This window comes from Antedon mediterranea, chromosome 4 (genome assembly GCF_964355755.1).
Source record: "Antedon mediterranea chromosome 4, ecAntMedi1.1, whole genome shotgun sequence".
NCBI lineage: Eukaryota > Metazoa > Echinodermata > Crinoidea > Comatulida > Antedonidae > Antedon > Antedon mediterranea.
Genome location: NC_092673.1, coordinates 25,630,851 through 25,655,418, shown reverse-complemented (window position 1 = coordinate 25,655,418; position 24,568 = coordinate 25,630,851). Strand labels below are relative to the sequence as shown.

The 24,568-nt window shown below is 32.2% G+C and overlaps 1 protein-coding gene across 1 annotated transcript; it reads right to left on the bottom strand.

The window, feature by feature from the left end:
- LOC140047046 (nucleolar protein 14-like) lies at positions 1-22,912 on the bottom strand. Its single transcript, XM_072091843.1, has 19 exons — positions 22,733-22,912; positions 18,442-18,576; positions 17,746-17,881; positions 15,271-15,332; positions 14,980-15,045; positions 14,640-14,735; positions 13,868-13,951; positions 13,147-13,307; positions 12,395-12,480; positions 11,735-11,943; positions 11,297-11,351; positions 10,389-10,605; positions 9,940-10,075; positions 9,134-9,298; positions 8,251-8,426; positions 3,906-4,131; positions 3,307-3,428; positions 2,681-2,842; positions 1-1,989 (listed from the first exon to the last, which is right to left on the bottom strand). Exons 1-19 carry the CDS (start codon positions 22,910-22,912, stop codon positions 1,893-1,895), a joined length of 2,571 nt encoding a protein of 856 aa, XP_071947944.1. The 3' UTR covers positions 1-1,892.
- Between the last annotated feature and the right edge of the window lie 1,656 nt (positions 22,913-24,568).

The following is a 24,568-nucleotide window of genomic DNA, read 5'->3' as shown; positions in this document are numbered from 1 at the left end:
ATAAGTTGCTCATTTTCTAGCTAAAGATCAAAGGCACAGTTACCCAAGAAGCGGTATAATAGCTGCTTTGGCATTTCGCACTTATTGTTAGCAATGATGTACGAGAGTTATCAATATATTAGAACACTTAATATAATTGATATAAAAAAAGAGGAGAATAAAGAGAGAGAGAGAGTAATATAATTATACGTACGTACGGTAACAATGGAACTACAACGTGGAAATAGGTTATTTATAAAACTGAACAACTGAAGCATGTTCTATCAAAGGGCACCTTTATTTTCTATCTTTAACGTTTAAATTCATCTATGAATAGTATTGTACTACCTATAATACAATAATAATAATTATTGTACATACATGTTAATTAACTACATAATCAAATTAAGCATGGGAGTTGCTGATTTAATATTCAGTTATTATTACTCAAAATAACCTCACTTTATCAAATTATATAAACATACAGTTATTAGATAACAGCCTAATTTAGACTCAGAAATAGGTAGACATACATGTGACCTGCAACTAATTTAAGCCTGAACATATGTAAATTGAATTATGCCATACACAATAAACATAGCCTGACATTGCTGTGACATCAGCTAAATTTTAACTTTAGTGTTGCAAATATTATGAATTATTAATTGAACAAAAATGGTATAGCAGTGTTATAATATCTTGTATATGCTCAGTAAATGTCGAGTGGTCAGTGAAGACAGAACAGCCAGCAACCTGTTGGAAATGGCATAACTATAGAGCTGGTTTATGGCTTGCATATCTCTAACATCAAAATCTCATCCAATATAGAAATTAAGTGAGGTATCAAATTATAAAAAGATTTATCTAATCTAAATATAAAAAATCAAATATTCTGTATATTGATTTGATTTATTTGGGTCAAAACATGAAAAACAATAAAAAACGAAACTAATTGAACAAGGATAACAAATGAAAGTTTTAAATAATATAACATTTTTATTTTTATCAATCCAATTAACAAAATACAGCTCGATTCTTCCTGTTTATGTTTTTAAATGTTAGACCTAGCATAACCCTACTACTTAACAAGTGTAGTTAAAATATTTTCTTACAATTTAAATTTTGGTAAAAACAAATTTATTCCTGTAAATCTTTAAAGCTCAGGTACAGGCATGAATTTTAAATATAATATTAGGTTAATTGTACATAAATCAAATATTTGTAATAGAAATCAGCACAAAAAAATATGAATTTCTCTTAAAATGGTCAAATACAAAATTCTGCTATAAAAACCAGAAAGACTTTTTTTCAGTAATTAGGTAATGTCTGGTAACACCCTAGAAGGTGAAAAAAGGTGGATAGATGGTGGATAATTTTGCTATAGCATGAAAATAAAACTAAAGTTGAATAAAAATACCAGAAACTTAAAATTATCATATTAATTATATTTAGTTATCTGATAACATTTTTTACCACACTGTTTATTTTTTATAGTTTTTTTAAAATGCCTCTCTATTTACAACATTTGTATACAAAAGAATAGAGATTTTACTGTGTAATTTGAACTATCCCCCCACTGATAAGAAAGTGCTTATTTTCAACAAGCTTTTGTAACACAAATAAAATCTAAAAAATTATGAAACATAGGGGCAACTATAGATCGATAATTATTGGAATGTATGATCAATAGACATTTTTTGCCTGCACCTGGCCTTTAAATATTGCTGCTCTTCAGGAGAACACTAAAATGTGGTTTTCTGGTCACTTCATAGGACGCTGTTTTATTCCTCTTCTTCATCCAAGAATTGTGATTACTTGTGTTTGTTTAAAAGATTAAATATCTACACACAAGCGTTTTATTTTTAAAATCAAATTTTGCCTAAATCTTTCTAAAAATAAATTACCATTAATGTTTACTTGTTTTTTTTTCTCTGCATTTCATTGAACTCTCCTTCTTGACTGGACAGCATATGGTAAATTTCTTTTACCTTCTGTTTTCGTTCTGCATCTCTGTAACAAAGAAAGTAATATAACATTAAAAAATAATATTGAACATATAAAACACATTTAAAATAAATAAATAAATTTTAGGGTACTTATAATAAAATAAAAGAAAATATGAAAAAACAAATAACTAACTAAAAAGTTAGAAATAAATGTCTCGTAAAAAATACAATAATAATAAACAAGAAAAATGTCATGATCTCACAGTAACCGCCACCATTTATCTTTCTTTTTTTCTGTTTTATTGACATTTTAAAACTACATTCAAATATTCAATTTTAGTCCTAGTATAAGTCGCCATATCAATCACACAAAAGTGAAATATTTTCCTTAAATACTAAGCATTTCATTTAACTCAAGTCAATTGCTGTTCACTTAATTTATAGGAAAATTGAAGGGCAGGCACCTAGGACACAACCTAAGCACATAGACCCAACATATCAACGTAATATGACGGGAGGATACAACCTTGCATAGGAACCGACAGGTGCTATAGAAATATATTTAACACCGTTTTCTAATTTGCGTACATCGCTACAGCAATGATACAACTTCTCATAAGGATGTGATATTGATGGAAGACTTTTTCTTACATGGCGTCGGTCACATTCTGTTGCGGCAGAATTTCTCTTTTAGTGGGAACCGCAATACAGTGATGAAATGAATAAATAAAATGAAAATCTATAAATAATCTCACCTTTCCATCTGTTCTTTGAGTTTTTGACGGGAGAGGAACTGGGCATCTTTTCTGACTTCCCTAATAGCAGATTTCATTTCCTTTTTGTGTTTGTTCATCAGTTTCTTTTTCTCATTCATTTCTTTATTATCAGAATCATTATATTTGCGAGTTGGATCGTACCTACAAAATAACAAATTGCAAAAATTATGAGTCAGGTATTCTAATAGACATGGACATTATGTTGATAAAGCCATTAATTAATAAAATATATGAAAACAATTTTTCTATTTCTTTTTTATATCTGGGTGATTTATTCAATACCAGGTTTTTTTCCCAGAGGGCCCAGTACACACCATCCTCAGCACGTCGTGAAAATAGTGTATAAACATCTTTAACATGCACAATGTTAAATGTATTTACATTCCATCTGAAGGATGAGGCAATGAGAGTATAAAGGATGCACTAATATTACAGACTGGTCTGGAGCCCATGTCCTTCACATGCTATCCCTTAACCATTACAACAAACAACTCTCAAATCAGATGGAATGACTGGAGAAAAAGCCTACATTAGCATTGTGGAGACAGAGTGCGGCTGGTTACCAAAATCTATAACATTTTGATTTCAACCATTGATACACAAACCTTTCATCAATCTTTGGTTCAAACATTTTCAACATTGGAATAGTTTTCTCTACTGAGGTCAAAGGTCGCCTTAATTGACCATCTTGTTTTGAGAGCTGATTGATCACTTGGTCTCTTAACTCCTACAAATATATAATAATTAAAATTATAATGAAGAGATGATGTTGAAACGAAGTTGATCATAATGTTGATAATAATAATAATAATATAATAAATAAATAACGTGTAAACAATACAAAATGACAAAACAATGTTCAGTAAATGCCTATTAAACAAATGTGTATGTTGCCAAAACACATCATCTATTGAAAAACATGGTCCATCAGATTTTACATTAATAATTATGTACTTATGCAAAAAAATTAAGCTATAGAAAATTCACTCACTTCGCATACAATTACATCAATTAAAAACTTAAGCTTAATTATAAAAAGTCAGACCTAGACTTTATAGAATTAGGAATGGTCTGACTTTGGCAACATAACATAACTTTTTTTAGGCATAATGATAGTATTAATTGCATTTCATTATCTATTTAATGATGTTCTGGCCTTCATGTCCATAAATAATACAAAAACAGATATTAAACATAAATGTACCTTAATTTCTATAGGATATAAATCCCATGGGATATCCTGTGAACAACATGATTCTTTTATTGTCTGAAATATTTCCCGGTAACTTTCCAGATGTTCGTAAAGAACTGCAAAACTTTGGATTAACTCTAGACACAGAGCGACAGCACTGACTTTAAACGTATTAGTGTCTAGTGTATCAGGTTGATCACAAGACAGTACATCAGACAGGCGGAAGGGCTCTAGTGATCTTTAGGTGGAAGAGAAAGACAAAAATATATTATAAATGTATGATTAATTTTATGGCTCCATCTTCTCCATTATTTAAAGATCTGGGTATTTTAGACGTTTTTAAGTTGTTCGAATTAAGTATAGTTTAGTTTGTTCATGACCAAATTAACGGCAAAACACCACATCAAACAATGGAATACTTTTATTTAATTACACATAATGCTAGTACCAGATTTAGTAATAGATATAATTTTGCAATTCCGAAAGCTCGCACAGATGCTGGTAAATTTAGAATTTCTTTTAATGGAGCTCAACTTTGGAATAATTTACCCTTAGTTATAAAATGTACCTCTTCTAGATTTAAATTCATAAATGAAGTTAAATGTTTACTTTTACAAAAATATAAATGTTAGCCCTTGTTTACGTTATTTCTTTCATATAGTTGCTGTTTCTTTCTTATTGAATTATTGTTGATAGATGAAAATGTATGCATTATGACTAATTTATTTTTTGTGACAGGAGTCAAACCTTGATTAGCAAAAGCTATTTTTTGGCTCCTTTTCACACACACATACATATTTTATTGTATTGTACTATTTATGTATGATGATGTGAATAAAGTTGGTATCTATCTATCTAATTTAATTGTCTATAAACCAGAAAACAACCAGAAAATCACTCTTTGATGGAAACCTACATAGATTTCAAGACACAGATGACATTAGTAACGACAATGGCACAAGACTCATCAACTACTGCTCTGACTTCAAGCTATGCATACTGAACACCTGGTTTGACCATCCAAACGTTCATCGGATCACTTGGCATAGCAACGATGGTGTTACAAAGAAAATACTAGATTACAACATATGTGATCACTGGTTGAGGAAGTATGTTACTGACACAAGAGTCTATAACAACTATTATCTTTCGTCGGATCATAGAATCCTTGTGAGTAATATGACAACACCAGCCAACAAAGCAGCCAGGTGGAAGAAGCATAAAAAGAAAAAACAGAGCAAGAGAGCCAACATGAGTAAATTAAAGATCGAGAAGTAAGAAATAATGTTAAAACAAAGATAGAAGAAATTAATAAAATTACTTCCCCTGAAAAGACAACAACCACTACATCAACTGAGCGCTATACAACACTTATGACAGTGCTAAATAAGGCAGTTGAAGAAGTCCCGAAGAAAACAAGAAACCAAAATGCTCATCCCTGGGATGGTGATGAAAGACTACAACAGCTTATAAAAGAAAGAAAGAATATTAACAAAAGCACAGTTACCTACAAAGAAGAGGAGATCAAGGCTATGCAGAAAGCAATTAAGATAAGGGTGAAGGAACTACGGAATGAATATTTGTATGAAGAAGCAAGCAAGTTAAATGAAGCCCACCAAAATAGAAAAATATTTGATTTATGGATAAAAGCTAAGGAGCACGGTGATGTTATAAGAAAAGCACCAAAGCCTATAAAATGTCCTGGATTACGTGAACACTTTAAAGATCACTTTAATCCAGACCAATCTAGCCTTAAAATCCCAGATGAAATTAGCACACCTCCAGAATATATTATCAACCTGAGACAACCAGAATTTGAGATAGACAATGAACCTCCGTCCAAGAAAGAAATTATTGATGCAATCGGACATCTAAAAGGTCGCAAAGCTACCCTAGATGTCGCTTCTGAAATGTTGCAAGTCGCCACAGAGAACCCAGTATTCGTCGACCATGTACATAGACTGTTTGAGGAAATTTGGAGAACGAAAGAAGTACCAAGTGATTGGGGACTGTCCAAATTAACAACCATTTGGAAAAAAAAAGGCAGTCCACTTGATCCATCAATGTATAGAGGAATATCGATTGGGTCTACATTTTCAAAAATACTTATGGTTATCATTCTTTCACGTTTTTCCATCTTTTATGAAAGTCAACTTCTACGCACACAGTTTGGATTCAGGTCCAACAGAGGGTGCAATGATGCTATATATGTAATCAAGCAGATCCAGGAAATTGCGTATCGCTCAAATCTCTATACATGCTTCATTGATTTAACAGCAGCATTCGACCATGTGAATCGTAATCTTCTTTTCCTAAGCGTTCGTAATAGGTTTCACTTAAACCAGTCTACTACTATGATTGACATTATACAATCACTGTACAGCTCAACGAAAGCATACCTTGCTGACGACGATCCGAGTGATGATAAGTTCGAAACATCTTCTGGGGTGCGACAGGGTGGTATTGAGAGTACCAGCATGTTTAACCAATATTTTGATTACGTTATTAGAGTGTTCAAACAACGCTGTAAAGATGCTAGTTTGGATGGCCTAATGATACAATACCTAATTCCTATTGAAGCTACAAATCGTGCTCAAAGATGTAAAGCACCATCAAGGGGCATCTATGACGACTTTGAAAGTGGCTATGCTGACGACTTTGCTGTAAGCTCCTGGTCACAAGAAGAACTGCAAACCATTGTGAACATCTTGAATAAAGTTTGTCTGGAATTTGGTCTAAGAATTAGTGCCCCCAAAACAGAAACCATTATATGGAACTGGAAAGAGGAAGTTGAAGAATACCCAAGATGCATCATACAAATTGGCGGCGTACACATTAACAACGTAACACACTTTAGATACCTTGGTGTATGGGCTACCTACAATGATGTTCATATTGGAGATCAAGAAGTAAAATACAGAATCAATTCAGCCAAAGGAGCATTTGCAGAGAATAGGGCATTGCTTACCAACAGAACGATTCACCTACAAACAAGAATGATGTTTCTTAATGGTCTAGTTAGGAGTAGACTCACCTATGGTTGCCATGCTTGGAGGGCAACAGGAAGTGAAATGTCCAAACTTAGCACAACATACAAAACCTTCCTAAGAAGAATGCTAGTGAATGGCTTTCAAAGAGTCTGCCCACCAAACGATGTAGACATATCCTCAGATGAAGAAACAGATGAAAACTATATAGACTGGCGTTACGTAATTGATAATGACGATCTCTACAAAATTACTGGCTGTCAACCGCTAGAAGAATATGTCTACAAGCAACAATTCAACTGGATCGGACATGTAATTAGAAAAGAAAATGAAGATCCTACAAAAATTCTTACTTTTCACACAACACAAAGTAAACGAAGAGGTCAGAAGATACCATCAGTACTTGATAGAGTTGTACAACAAAGTCAACTTACTAGATGCAACTTCATTAGAGCCTGCTTCAACAGAAATTTATAATTCCCAGCAATGTTTTAACTGTATATATGAACTGTTTTATAAGTTGTTTTGTGACTGTGTAATTTGGTAGTAGTCACTCTCATACTGTAGGCCTACATTTAAAAGTAACACATCCAAATGCCAACTTCAAGTCAATGGCTACCAGATGTCTCTGTGAGACGGTTATTTGAACCAGTACCAGTACCAGTATACTGTAGATTAATGTAACTTTTTAGGTTTCAGGAACAATACAATAATAGCGTTATAAAAATTGCATATTTTATTAATTTAAATAAAAACTTAAAACTACAGCCGAAGATTTGGTTGAAATAAAAGGAGTGGATACCTCTAATAAGGATGTATTGTCCGCCAAAAAGATGAAAATTTAAGATTAATTAAGTCAGACTTTGAATAGGCCATTTTGCAGTTTTAATAAAGTTAATCACTTCCTTAGAAAAAAAAAAGAAAAATAATGTTTTCACTTATAAAATGAAAAAACAAATGGTTAAATTCAACCAAAACACATTGGCAGCTGCACATCTGACTATATTTTGCGTTAAATTACAGTTTTTTGGATAACTATTATTATGTGTGACATTAAAATAGCATATTCAACTAAAATGTTAAAAAAAATTTTTTTCAGGGGGACAATACATATTTAAAAGAAGGGGCAATTAATATATTTGGCACTATGACCAATCCCTACTAAAAAAATACCTCGATTAGGGGACACTTTTTTTTATCCCGAAGGTACTCTACTGTATAAAAATTCCTTCCAAATGCTGCTTTAATTGTTATATATTCCAATTAATGACAAAATTATGTTGGCTAAATTATTTTGACAATTGTTACATGTAAAATGGTTTATTTTTAACTGATTTAACATATATATAAGTGATATATAAAAAACTTACCTTTTACCACTAGCCTTTTTATCGATAAAAAGCAAGTCAGTGAATTTTCCGACAGGTTTAAATGGTGGAACCACATTGCAGCATATTTTAGTAGGATCTTTCTTTTTGGCAAGAAATAAAATACCATTTAAATAATTGATCACTTCTGGAATAAAGCGCTTGGACAGAGAAACATACTACGAAAATAAAGGAAATAAAATGTTAAAACAATTGTTTGGTGACTTGTACTAAGGCAAGAAAAGGGTAGACAGAACACTGGTGCACAGTATCATGTCTAGCAGTGGTTTTCTTTCAGAGTTTATTTATCCAGTCATAAGCAATAAACATTCTATGGTCACCGTACAGGTAGGCTACTACATCAGTACTTCTATGAATGGATGACTAGTTGGTGACAAGAACGCTAGTTGGTCATACCCAGTACCGTTTTTGATTTTACGATCATTCGGGAAACCACCTCACGAGTTTATTTATCCAGTCATAAGCAATAAACACAATTCATAAAATACAGTACAAAGAGAGTCATGGAAACGATTAGCGTACGCAATGTCTACCCAAGACGAATAGCGTAACGGATGATGATGATGAGTAAAAAGACACTCCCATTAATGGGACACAAGAGGCAAATACATGTTCTAAAGCTCTGTCTACACTATCAAACTTTCTGTGACAAAAATATGTGATGATGCCATATTACTACCATATTTAAGCATATCACTACCATACTTTTGTCAAACTAGTTTGATAGTGTAGACAGAACTTAACACACATCCAACTATTAAGGGGATACTTTATTGGGTCCTCTTTCTTAACAGGGGTTGTATTATAGATGATCACAAATATAGTGATATAAACAATTTCAAAGAATTTTTTTTTACACTCTCACCTGTAAAAACAAATTGCACATAAATAATCCAACAACCACATCATGACAATCACGAACAGAACACCTTGACAAAATGTGACCCATAAATAAAAGTGTTGGCGTGACAACAGGATGCTTGAAATCCGATGTGGGGAATATTACTGATATTAACTTGAAACAAAACAGCTGAAATACAATTACATATTATTCATCAGTGGCAACATTTCATTTCCATTTAGTAATATCATATTATACAAATAATGAATGTTTATGAGCGCAATGGTACAAATAATTTCATGAAGTATAGAAGAAAAAAGAACAAATTTTCATCTTTCACTGAATGAAATTATTGGTTTCATTGCACAAATATAAAACATTCATTCCTTGATTTATACCACATCTACTTTAAACAAGAGATAAAGACAAGGCCTAAACAATTACATAAGGCAGCAATAAATTTTTGGACCAACCATTTTAGACAGCGCACACTTCAGGTTGATTTAACAGCCTGTCGCAAGTGTGGTTGTTAACTTGCATAACAAAAATTAATGCACAAAATGAAATTGCAGTACTCGCATCTAGCGACATTGCACACTCGATGATGAAAGATTTCAATAGAATATTATATTGAATATCATGTGTTCCACAATCCTACAATCCAACAACAAGAATCTACTAGGTGTGTTATAAAGATATACATAGACAATTATGTTGCTCGCCGGCCGAGACACATTACAAATAAAAAAACAGTACAAAGAACAATTCTCTTTTAAAAACATAACAAGATTTTAAGAGAGACTATATGACTTTTAACAGAAGGTACTCACCACATCTGATGGGGGGTATGGTACCCGCCCCTTGCTCTCTGTTGTGGTCTTAAATTGTTCTTGCCTGTTTTTAATAAGACTATGAACGCATCTACCAGCGTTACCAGGTGACATTTGAGCAAGTTCATACAGATGTCTAGACAAAAAAAAAAGAATTTTACAATTTACAGAAACTTGTTAATCATTTTCTTTACTTTTTGTTCTTTTTGTGCCACTGCACTATCAATTGTTTCCTTTTGAAGTGAAATATTGAAGAAAAAAAATTTCATAACCGAACACCTTGTGCTAGGTAAAAATATTTTGTTTCCAGAAAGTGTGATTTTCAAAATGAATATAAATTATGGATTTCTTGGTCCTTAGGAAATTATTAAATTTGGATTTCCAAAAAATCGTAATAGTTGACTGTAGTATGTGCAACGTTTCATAAAATAATAAGTAAGTGTTCTTACTTGGTTAAAATATCTATGAGAATAAAATCAAGCTGCTCCTCGCTTGCAACTTCACAAAAGTGTACCAGCAGATGACCGAAAAGCTGTTCCAGTTTTTGCTTGTTACCCTCGCCAAGACTAGGGTGGTTGGTGGCTCTGATGCGCTGAATGATGGTATCAATATCAGGTGTGGTGTGTCCTTCAACCATTTCTTCAAATTCATCATAGCTGTCAGGAGCTTCAAACAACATATGCAAATAATGGGTTCAGGAGGAGTAAAGTAAAAGATACATGTTGTGAAATCAGAAGTTTCTTTCCTACGTAATTTTTCCACATAAAGGCAAATTTTCACAGACGAGCGGTAACGGTAATAAAATTATAGAATCTATCATTCCTTTTGACCATTTACACTCAACTCTGAGCAGACGGGCATATTCTGCTCAGGATAAATACAGATTCTACGTGGGACAACCTACTCGGTTTTCTGCTTACTGTTACCACTAGTCTGTGTAAATTGGCCTTTAGTGTTCTCTATGTACAATTATGTCTATACTTAGGTTCTACATACAAAAATACCTCGAAAAATTATCATTATGTTGGTGCAGTACCTGCTGCTTCCCTGGGCTTGAATCTAACCCTAGGCATCAGCTGGTGGTCAAGAGGTATGAATGCCAGTGTAATGATATAAATGTTGTGGGTTGAATTCACTCACAAATTACGGTTCTGTACTGAGTATAATTACCTCGGAGTAGGGCAAAACATCTGACGAACTGACTTAGTTAACTGACACAAGTTACTTTTGAGTAGTGGACAATTATTGTGAAAGACACAACTGCTATGGAGGTGGGTTTGTTCTGCAGTTGTTTTTTAAAATAACCTTTATGAAAGTGCACTAAATAATAAAGACAATAGTAGTGAAACTGGTTTACCTTTAAAAGTAAATGGCAATTCTTTCTTTGCCTTTTCAATAACTTCTTTACGTTTCTAAAAAAACATAAAAACGATACTTATGTTGATACATGTTACAAAACAACCTCCCTTATAATGCTTAAAAACATTTATTAACAACATTATTGGCAACTAATACTGAATTTCATAATCATGCTAACACAAAGAAAATAAACTTATTCAGACATGCGTGTTCTGCCATCGTCATACATAAAAGTTCCATATTTTAAATAGTAATAAAGGCTAAGACTAATCATACATATCTATTTATTGCCAGAAAACAAATCTAGTATATGAAATCATGGCCACAGACCTACACACTGAATACAGGCACACAGAGAGCGCATTTGTTACACTTCATAAACATTGTTGTGATACTGTTGGATGGTAATTGAGAAAAACCAGTGTATTAACGTTACCTTTGCTAATTCTTTTCTTTTTTTAAAAATCTCTTCTACTTTCTTTTCCTTTGTTTCTTCATCTTCTGATTCGTCCTCTTCTTCCAAATCCTCCATGTCATCATCTGTTTCATCTTCTTCATCCTCATCATCTTCATTGTCAACTTCAGAAGCATTTTCATCATTCTCCTCTTCCTCCATATCTTCATCATCTTCAATTTCACTTTCTCCTAGACATAAGACAAAACAGTTATCGTAATAATGACCCAACAAAGCCTATGTTTGTTTAGTGTAACAGTTTATTAGCAGTTATCTACTTGTGATGTCATAGCTCTTAACATTTTGAAAGCACATACCACAGTTACACCAATTGTAAATAGAATAATTTTCAAAGAAGTACATTTGTGAAATATATATCAAAACCAATCATCACTCTACTCATTCAGCTTTTTGTTCAACATGAAAGAAGCAGAATAAATGAAAAAATAGATGATTTAAAATGATTAATGAATAGTTTGTTGAAACTTTAACACTCAATACTTCAACTCAATTCAATATTTTGTATTATATAACATTTTTAATGAAACTCTCTCAAATACTTTGTGTCCGAACTACTCAACAAAAATGGTGTAGTCTGTCATGCATTTCAAATCTCTCAGGTTGGTAACTATGATGTAATACCTTGTCTACGTGAACTAGGGTCCACCAATTTTCCATCTTTGTAACTTATCATTGCAGCAGACTTTTTACTGCTTGACAAGTCATAGCTGGAATAAAATTAAGAGAGAGATATTAACTAAGGGTCAAACTTAATACATAACTATAATAAAATTACTTAATAACATTAGATTGATCAAAATAGTGTGTTACAATGTCAAGTAAATGAAAATATAAGGGAAATCCTGAAGCCTTACTGAGCTGAATTGCCCACATGTGTGGATACACATGCAAGAACTTTCTTCTCCTCTAAGGTGTGGTTCCCACTAGCGACGCAACGTGAAATCAAACCTGCGTGAAATCAAACCCTGCATACTTTTGAGTAGGCCTACGAGCTGTATTAAGTTTTCCAGTGTTCTTTTGCCTTGCGTCGTTGCGTGAAATAAAACTGATTTGATTTCCCGTAGCGATTTTTGCAGCACTGTTGTGTCGTCGGTTCCAACTTGTAATTATACAACAATACAGCACTTTGCATCGATATGTGTACACTTGACCACTGGTTTTAAGTCTCTATCTGAGGAGACTACCACCATAACTATGGTCGAGAATAGCCTTGGACCTGTGCTAATTGTATGACTATGGTTTACCACTGTTTTAACCGCTCGGCCACTCGACTCGAGAAATGTACTTCAATTGTTATTTTAAGACATTTTATACAATAATTATGCTTCTTATTTCATTTTTCTCTTTAAAAAAAATATAAATATTAAATTTACCCATCAGATAAACTATCTGCTGATATATGCGATGCTCGTTTCCGTTGCTCATCCTCCTCAACAATTCCTTTCATTCTCCTCTGACGATCTTCTTCCAACTTTTCCAACCTTTCTTTCTCCACTTTTGCAAGTTCTTCTGGAGTTTTTAATCTATCTGTAGCCTAGCAAAACATTTAGAAATAGATAATCATAGATAATTAAACATAATGTGAGCCAATGCAGTGTTGATTAAGACTGAAAGAACTGTTGCTAAAAAAACGCACAGTACATACAATAACATATAAATGTCGATAAATGTTTATGAGTTAAATGGTTAGAATATTTCATGAATTCACTGTTCTATTTAATAAGTTAAAAAAATTGATTGCGACCATCTCATTGTCTCTACAATGTGAAAAAGCCCACCCAACAAATTTAGTTTTTGTATGCAAGAGAAAATGTTTAGAAAAATAGAATAGAGCCAATACCGAACAGCATGTCAAGATAAACCAATCAAATGGTGTGCTATAAATGTAAAATAGCACATAAAATGACACACCAGATTTACTTTACATTTAATGTCAAAACTGACATAGTGGTACTTTAGCTCGGTGGCTTGCAAGCTTGCTTATTAATCTTTTAATACTTGGTTCAAATCCTGTGACTCAAGTACAAGCCTCATATGAGATTTACATTTAACGTATTATAAAGTAATTATACAATATACAACAAAATAACATACTTTGGCTTTCATGTCATATAGAAGACTTCGAACGGCAATATCATAATCATCCGATTTAATAACTTCTGTGTTTTCTTGTTTTCTCTAAAGGAACAAAATTAAAAAAAGGAATACAAATTATAAAATGTTTGTATATCATTTTCTTCTTCTTCTTTCTGGAAGAATTAATGAATTATATTGTATATATAGAAAAGCTGACATGTTTAAATGATTCAATTTATTTATAAATCCAAAGGCAAATTACTGGAAAAATGACAATGCTGTGGGTGGTCGTCAATGGAAATACAAATAAAATAGCAAATAGCTAAATCAAAACGATAAAGTAAAACAGCCAGGAAGAAATTGTAGAGAGTATAAACAAATTTATTTAATATCACGTTAAAACGTATGGACATTCAAGATGAAACTGTGTGGGTGTGTGTGAATGATGTCCTTAATATATGTTATTTCTATTCATGTCCAAATTTCGCAATTATTTTAATGAATATTTCTTAAGCTCTGTCTAAACTATCAAACTTGTTTGACAAAAAAAGTGTGAAATGCCCAAATATGGTAGTAATATACCCAAATATGGTAGTAATATGACATCATCATGTCCATATATGGGCACATCACAGTTTTTTGTCACATAAAGTTTGTGATATGCTCAATATGGTAGTGATATGACATCATCACGTCCATATATAGGCACATCACAATTTTTTGTTTGATAGTGGAGACAAGGCTTTATGCATGTTTCGTATTCAAACAGAAAAAAACATCCTGAACATACCTTTGCTTTTGCAAGCAACTGACTAACAGCTTTCCAATCATCATCCAATTTATCCCGCATGTCTGTCACTTCTTCTTTCTCCTGTTTTCGATCGTACTAGAAATTGTATAATACATATAGTAATAAATCTAGTAAAAACAATTTTGAGGCTAATTTGGGGTAATGTATTTTGTAAATAAACTTTGTTTTCCGAACAATGTTGGTGCTAATTTGGGGTGGAATATTGAGTAAATAAACAGTGTTTTCGGTTTTTTTAATTTTCAAAACAGCCTTGACATTTAATATCAGTTCCCAAGTTCATAAAAACATTCCATTAATCTATTTTTCTCACACAATTTACCTTTTCCTTTTTTGATTTTGCTATAATCTCATCAAATATTTCTTCTCTTGTTTTTGGTTTATTTCCCTAGCAACATACAAACAAAAATTCAAATGACAATGAAAATAAGAATACATTTTATTGGCTTTTAGAAAATGTGTATACACTTTGCCATGCATTGATCAAAGAGAAAACACAACAGTCTATACATATTCAGAAGACAACCTCTATTAAGGGGACAGTATGTGGGGCCAAAAATGTGTCCCCTTAATAGGAAACTGTAGTTTATAAATTGTATATTTTCCAATGTACCTGTGAATCTGGTTTCTTTTTTGTAAGCAGACCACCAAAATGTTCACTCTCTACATATTCAGCTGTAAAATTAATAAAAAAAAAAAACATTTGCAAATTAATTTTTTTACTTAGCGTGTAACTTTAAGGATTATGTTTATATTTGTAATTATACAATAATGATTTGTCATGTTTACCTCAAATCAAGTTCAATCATCATTTACTTTTATATGTTGTTGTTTATTTTTGTATGAACGCACCACCGAAAGGTGTGTTCCACGGATTCTAAGGTGAGCACCAATAAAATACTGTCATACAGTACACAAAGGATTTTTATTAATTGTATTTACATTGAAGTAATAAAAGTTAGAAAGGTATTTTGTAAACTATGCTCCCCCTTTTGATTCAATAGAAATGACAACTTTAACATAAAAACTAGAATTTAATTCGTCACTTTGACGAATTATAGGTGATCATTTTTATCATTTTAATGAAATTAATATTTTTTAAACATGCACGTATGTTAACATACGATCGGAAAATGTTGATTTATACCATCCTATTATATGCTTATAGTGCTGAGTTGTGCCTATTATATGCAATATACATTATGTACAGTATATACTGTATATCTATATACAGTGTAGCATAGGTCAAATTACGGGACCCACATCATGTTCTATTTTTTTGGTATGATGGAATTATCAAAATAAACTCGAAGATGACAATTTCGAAAGATAATTAATTGAGCAAATAAATATAAGGATTGGAAGAGAATTTGACACGTAGAAGCGCAATGCGCGCTCTTTGAAATTTGTATAACTTTGACTAAAGAAATTTAAAAACAACGTTTTAACTTCAACTAGCCATATGATAACATCACAACATCCAATAGGCTTAATTTTTATATGAATTCATATCTACATTTCATCAGCTTTCATAATAAATTATAATCATCAAGGTCACATTTAATTCTGAAGAGCTGTAAGATATTCAAATTTACGGTGAAGGTGAAATTACACGACCTATGTTAATCAAGTTTTTACACGTGATGACGTCATCAAAATAAAAGTAGTGGCAAGTCATAAGAAAGTCAATTAATTGAGCAATCACATACTGAAAATTGAGCGAAAGTCAGGCACAAAATAACAGAGATGCGTTCTATTGAATGTGAAAAAGAATGACAAAAGAGAAAAATAACTTAATTTTAAATTCAAGTGGCCATTTGATGACGTAAAAACATTTTGTACGTAAAATGTGTACATGAATTCATATCTACAACTCAACGGCTTCCAGAAAAAGTTAAAAAAATTGGGGGTCATCGTGCATTCTGAAGAATTATTTTCATTTTAAAAATGCCTTATTTTTCACCATTTTCAACACTTTGATGCAATTAATTTGCGCATTTTGTCATTTTGAACCTGCTCGTATAGCGTTATTTTATATCGGAACTGACTCAAATTTGATTAATGTACTAAAGATGGTGAGTAGAATGCGATTTGTAAAAAAAAATTGTATTTTTTACGGTTTTTAAGTATCGCGCGCGCAAAAAATTTTTTTTGCGCAGTAATTTTTTGAAACATGCAAATGGCCTAATTCATGCTCTAAATTGATCAAAACTTAATTTTGAGCTTTTTAAATTTTTAACGCGCGATTTCACGCGCATGACCCTACGTGCGCGTGCATATTTATTTGCTAATATTTTTACCCTTGACCTGAAGTTTACGTGTAGTGAATTTTATTAATATTTGATAATGAATTATGGAGATATGATTGATAATGTGATTTCACAAAATGGCGTATAAATGACGTCACGGATAAGTGATCACGCTGAAAAGCTTATTAGGACTAAGTTACAGGACTTGACAGACATTGTGAAATTTTGGTAGTCATTGACATTTAACTTTTTGAGATATTTGTTACACAAAATAGTGTACAGAAAGAAGAAGAAGAATAAAGATTTCATACAATAACAATAGGTGATCATTTTATTCTAAATTATCACCTAATTATCTTGACAAAAAAGTGCACAAAGAAATACACAGATAGTGCAACTCATTTACACTTGTTGTGACCTGGGCCTCAAATTTGGGGACAACAGACATAAATATTCAAAGACTCCAATATTGAGTAAGTAAGGACTGTCACTAAAATCATGAAAAATGAAGTTTAATAAAATCGGACTTTTAATATTGATAAAAGCCATTTTGTAGTTTTAATAAAAATTAAAAATTCACTTCCATTGAAAAAACAAAAACAAAGTAAAAAAAAAATGTTTTCAATTATATAATGACAAAATGGTTAAATTCAACATGGCAGCCAATTTCACTATTTCTTGCTTTAAATTACAGTTTTTCAGGTAAATAATTTTTGTTTGTCAAAGTAAATAACTATTATGTGGCATTACAATTTTTAACAACTATTTTTTCAGGGGGACAATACATATTTAAAATGAATTATATATCTATTTTACAACAAAACTAATACAAAACTGACCATTTAATTTGCCATCATCGTCATGATCACTGTCTTCTTTGTCATCAAACTTTTCGATGTCCGCAATCGACTGACCGTAATGCGTAAGATCTTCTTCCTCGTTCAAATTATATGCTGCAGATTTTTCATGCGATTTCTGTAATTAAACAACATTAAATATGATATATAATATGAACAAAATACAAACATATTTTTAATTTATTAAATGTAAATGTACAGGTCACTCTATAAACATGCCATTACAATTTCAACTTTTTTCAAATAGAGCTAATAAACTTAATATAATATTAATAACATTGATTTCTACAAATAATACATATTACAACCAACATATTAATATAATGCATAAAAGTAATAAAAGTGGAAAAGAGACATGTTTATTTTACTTTGTAAAATAAGTAATGGTAATTTATACTGTACTTAGTGTGCAAATAATGATACCATAAAGACACTCATCTTGAAAAGAAGCTCCCCTTTTTGGTTTGCAAGTAATCTCGAAAAGAAGCCCAAAAAAAGCCTATATGGGCTTCTTTTCAAGTACGGTACAGTAGTCCAATAACTTCAATGACTAGAACTAGATACTGTACAAAAAAATAACTATATTTGTTTTGTTCCATCAATTTAACTTTTATCAAGTGTACATAATGTTGCTAACATTGGTCACTGCCAGATTCTATATATTACAATTAACTTTACCTGTTTTTCAAATGCAAACCTCTGCATCATCTTATCTTCCACAGACATGCTTGGGTCATTTTCTCCAAGTCTCTTGTCTACAAATAAGTTTGATTTTTTTCTGTTCAAATATTCCTTTAATAAGGTCTCCTTTCTCTATTGGCAAAATAAAGGAAGAAATAAAAATTAATAACATTTTCTTATACTTTAATAATTAACTTGATAACAAGCATTTAAGAGTGCTTGTCACCAAAAATCAGACATATTCGTAATTTAGTGGCAAGGGTCAAAATTTCGAATTGGCTCATATTTTGCAAATTGGTAGACCTTGATGTTAGTAAACCTGATGTGTAGTTTGTTTGGTAAAATATCGCTTAGTTTTCGAGAAAATCGAAAAATGTAGCAACCTAGCGTTTTAATATTTTACACTTACGTTAATAGCATCATCTTGACAATAATTTAGTAAAGTTTCAAAAAATTTGATGAAATTTTAAGATTTTGACTAATTAATTACTAATTAGCTTATATAAAACTCTTAAAAAGTAGGGTAAAAACAAACGCTTTTTTTTTCATGTGCGACGAATTTTTTTTTAATAAAAAAATAGTAAATCTACTGGTTAGATACTAATATTTATGAATCAAGTAAAAAAAATTTGGGGAAACTATTTTCCGCTCCGCGCCAGAGCCACAAAGTTGTAAGAAATTCTAAGATTTCATCTGTCGGCAAGATCAATCAGATGTACCTATTGTTCTCTATTTACAGATTTAAGGTAAATTTTACTACGAGAAACAAACTTTAAAGGTAAACTGAAAGGTCCTGAATAATTTGGAATTACGTTTTAATATAAAAACATCTACAAATAAATTTCTAGTCAAATTTAAACGACTAACCCATGAAATTAAGCAATTACTATCTAAGCTCAACATTATAACGCGCTTAGCTTCATCACCTGTTATGTTTTCCACTAGGTGAATTTATTCTTATTATTATTATAATATAATAATAATAATATTTTTATTTTTTGCACTATACGCGCGCATGCGCAGTTTATTTTTATCAACAAAGTGTTCCATTTGACGTGTGCGTATACGCGAAAATGTTTGATTTGCGCAAATAATTTCGCCTAGTGGAAAACAGGCTATATAACATAATGTTCTTATCTTCTCATATAGGGAGTATTCGCACGAGCACATTAACGCTATTTTCCAAGCTCCGCCCACTTTGTAAACAACTTGCTGTGCGTGCGCAAGCATTGCGAAAAACTTTAGTTACGTGCATCGAGAACCTTATTTCTGAAAAATAGCGTAAATGAAAACGTTAACCAAAACATGATTAAACATGCCTGGCTAGGCTTAGTCTCTATAAACCCAAGGTATTCCATGATTTGTTTTAATACGTGTAGCGTATATTGCGTGCGCTACACATGCTTTGCGTTCTATACTTCCCGTCGAAGCGCGAATTCAAAACGAGCAAGTACGTTAATGCAAATGTTCACTGAACTCTGTTGTTATGCAAATGAGTAGAATGGTGACATCCGATAACGTTCATGTGCTCGTGCGAAATTTCCTAATACCGTAATTCGTAGCCTAAACAATAAATTATTGTTTGTAAACTTGTAAACCATTGTTTCATCCCTTCGCTTTATTAAAAATTTACAGAACGTGACTTTAAATACTAACAATTTAGACAACAGAATCGTCCCACATATTAAATTTTTATTTTAAAGAATTCATTGCTACCTTAATCAATCGAGCAACTGCACACGGAAACCAGCTTTCCCAGCAAATCAATGTATGGCTTCTTGCGCTTTATGGTTATATCTGTGGTATCAAGTTCAAGAGAAGTACACATTTCTTGCAACATTGGCAAAGAGAATCTGGAGAGTTTTTCTTGAGCTTTCAGTTCACAAATATTATGCATTTCAAACATTATTGGATGCTGCAAGCCTATTGTGTCCAGTATGGTTTGCGAAAAAAGTTGAATTTCTCTTTCCTTTTCCGTTTTTGAATCATCTCCATTTTCTTCGACTTTGTCACCATCTTCATTACTATCGTAATCATCATCTTCGTCATCATCATCATCATGAACGACTGCATCTGTCCTCCTTTTTTTAGCTAAGTGTGAGAAAAAACTTGCAATCTGCTGTGCTGTTAGAAATTCAGTCTTGCTAAATAGATGTGAAACATCGCTGTGCCTGGCCGATCTCATCTCTCGTGAGACATCACATGGATCAGCTTTCTGTCCCGTCTGCTCTCCAGCGTCAGAAACATCAATAAGGTAGGTTTTCTGTGGTACAGAAAATCGGGTTTTTTTGCAGAGGACTTTAACGCCCAGCCCATTTGCAGTTTGGGGCCAATGTCAGACCGTGGAATTGTTGGTTCTTGTTGGTTCTGGATTTTTAGAAGTACCCTCTCTCCTAGTTGTGTTGCGTATAATTTCATTGCCTTGTCATAAAGTGTTTCATGTTCTAGTGCGTTCTTGTGATTTTCATAATCTAAGTGTTTCTCTAGGGAAGAGTACCTCTGATATGACCTAATGCAACCTTGTTCGCGACAAAAGAACAGTTTGCTGGGGGTGCCAGGACTTTCTTCACTTTCCATTTGGTCGTCGTCATTTATATCAGCTTGTTCTTCATGAGATGTCTTGGCTTATATTCTTGCTTTTACTGCAATAAATGATACTTGATTTATTTTGATCAGACGTTGTATCTTGGTTATGAATTGAATTGGGTAGCTTCAAGGGCACACAGAATTTACTCAAAAGTAGATTTTGTCCTGCACCAATACCATACACGCCATCCACACCTTCATGGACCTGCTTCCATACTCTATGTTGTTGATGTGACTCACGCCTTTCCATTTTCCTGCTGCACAAATAGTACCACTCACTATCGATGCCCGTAAACCTAAACATGTATCTGTGTGCAGCGATTTCCTTCTGGCATGCTTGTAAAGGTAGGACTTCAGTGCTCTGTTTGCGGTCTTTTCTATCGAATCCACAAGTTCCGCCGACAACCGATTTAAAAGAACATGAAATCTCCCTTTTGTTTGTTTTCTTATATATAAGAATTATTTTCAACACGTCTTTACATTGTAAGACATAAACTAAAATGGATAACAAATCAGTTCCGTTGTCAACGTCAATGAAGATATCGTTATCTATCGAATATACGCAGTAAAGTGTTTTGTCTACTGTGGTTAATGTTTTGAAACATTCTCGTTGAGTAAGTGCGACCAGGTTCGACAAACAGGAAAACGATAACAAGTTAAAAGAAATTTGTTTTTCAGTTTTATCCTATAAACTATGAGAGGATGAAATAATTTATAATAATGTGGTTTGACAAAGAATAAGCGAGTGATTTTTAGTTAATTGCTTAATTTCGTATATTGGTTAGTAATTGAAATTTTACCAGAAACGTATTTTTAGTTTGTGTTTAAATTACAACTTAATTCAAAATTTATCTTTCAAGTTTGTTTCTCGTAATAAAAGTTTGGCTTAAAGCCACTTGGATTGCTAAATAGAGAACAATAGGTACATCTGATTGATCTTGCCGACAGATAAAATCTTTGAATTTCTTACAACTTTGTGGCTCTGGCGCGGAGCGGGAAATAGTTTCCCCAATTTTTTTTTACTTGATTCATAAATATTAGTATCTAAACTTTAGATTGATGACTTTTTTATTTAAAAAAAATTCGTTGCACATGAATAAAAACGCGTTTGTTTTTACCCTACTTTTTAAGAGTTTTATATATGCTAATTAGTAATTAATTAGTCAAAATCTTAAAATTTCATAAAATTTTTTGAAACTTTACTAAATTATTGTCAAGATGCTAGTTAACTTAAGTGTAAAATATTAAAACGCTAGGTTGCTACGTTTGGCTTCCAGAGGCTGTTAAGGTTAATGTAAATTATACACCAAATATTAACAAAATTGGCCGAAAATCGTTATTTTTCGATTTTCTCGAAAACTAAGCGATATTTTACCAAACAATTTACACATCAGGTTTACTTACATCAAGGTCTACCAATGTGCAAAATATGAGCCAATTCGAAATTTTGACCCTTGCCACCTAATGTTTGATTTTTAGTGACTGGCTCTCTTAATATAAAATAAATTATATTCAGACATTTTTCATTTTTTCGTTCATTCATTTTTTTTATATGTACTGACTTTATATACAATCATTAGTTAAATTTTACAACATGCCTGTAATTACTTTATTCTAATAGTTGGGATTGATAACGTACGGGGCACATTTTAAGATTTTTTTTATTTGTATTTAACAGTAAATTAAAAATTATAGACACTACCTTTTTATTTGCCTTAGAACGTGAGATCCCTGGAAATCCTTTGTCATGTTTGGACTTCCTCCCAAGAATATTATGTTTCTGTCGGTTTATTCGAATTTCAAATGGATTAATCTTCTTCTCTGTTGATTTCTTATCTCTTCTAACTTTGTCAGAAGTAGATTTTCGATTTTTCTTCCCCATTCTTAGAATAAAAAAAGTACTGTATGGGTTTCAAATCAATTTATACAAGTTATATATTAAAAAGCTTCGGCTGGAGGGCGGTAGAATAACCTTAATTTATATAGCATTGCAACTGTTGGTTTAATCTTGGCCAAAAAAAAATGTCATAAAGTTTTCTTGGCACAGTAGAATTATATTATTAATTAGACTTTGCAATTAGTAATTATTAAAAAATTACGTTTACACATTGAAAAAATAATAAATAATGATCATAAATGATATAAATAAATAGTTATAATTTATATGCACAGTAGACAGTAGTCGACCGGGTGTCACGAAACCTAAGACCACGAAAGGTAAGACCCCCAGACCTAAGATCAAGAAAGCTAAGACCCAAGACTACAAATTCTAAGATATACTACAGCTTAAAAACAATACTTGTTTATCCATACATAATTTTAAACACAGTAGGTTTCATTTATTACCATAAATATAATTAAATACTACCGCAAAACATAGATAAACTCACATTATTTTCGCCCGTTGAGTAAATGTATATTTTTTTCTTTACAACAAACAAACTTGACGGGCTGTTTGTTGGTATATATTTACTCCATTGTGTTGGTTCAGAGGATGTTTTTCTTACGCACCTGCCTTTCTTGTATTTTGACTCCAAATTTGTTGACTAACTTTATCCTGAATACCACACTTTAAAATTAGGATTTATAAGTACTTTCAGACGGAGAAACACATAAAAACAAATAAATAAATCCTTTAAATTGATGATTTTACAGACATGTTTCTTTGTATACTGTAACTCCTCGAGCTCCCCCCATGCTCAATGTTTTTGTTTCTATGGAGCGCCAAAAGAGCAACAATAATAGTACAAGTATAAAAACAGAAAGAAAACGAAACAAATCATGATTTTTAAATTAAAATTTATTTGCCAGTATTTATTTCTTTGTACTTGCATGATTATACTATTATCATTACAATTTTAATTTTACATTGTTCCATCCACACTGTAGATGGACTCCACAGAGTTTTCAGCCCTCTATATAATTTTTGCTCTTTTGACGTTCCATAGAAACAAAAACATTGAACATGGTAGGCCTACAACTGCTACTGTACTGTAGGCTAGTCATGCGAAATTCGCAAACAGTTTGTGTGCGAGATAAACGTCTGTAAAATCATCAATTTAAAAATGTATTTGTTACTTTTTATGTGATTCTTTTTCATAAAAGTGCCAATTCTAAGGTGTGGTATTCAGAATAAATGTTGGGAGTTAAAATACAAGGCAGGTGCGAAAGATAAATATTTGTAATCTAGGTCTTGGGTCTTAGCTTTTGTGATCTTAGGTCTTAGGGGGTCTTAGCTTTCGGGGTCTTAGCTTTCGTGGTCTTAGGTTTCGTGACACCCGTAGTCGACCATCCATGTGCTGATGATATGATAGCCTAATTTAATTAATGTTGTGTAGGCTAGGCCGAACCTAGACTGAGAAAAGTCAGTCTAGGCCTGTAAATAAGTAACTAGGCCTACTACTATACTACATACACTACGCACGATAAAAAGCCTATCCATTCCATTCCACTCCAATCCAGCCTAGTAGCTAGCTAGCCTAGCCCTACCTAGCTAGGCCTACTCCTTCTTCTGTCTTGCCCTTGTTGCCTGCTCAGT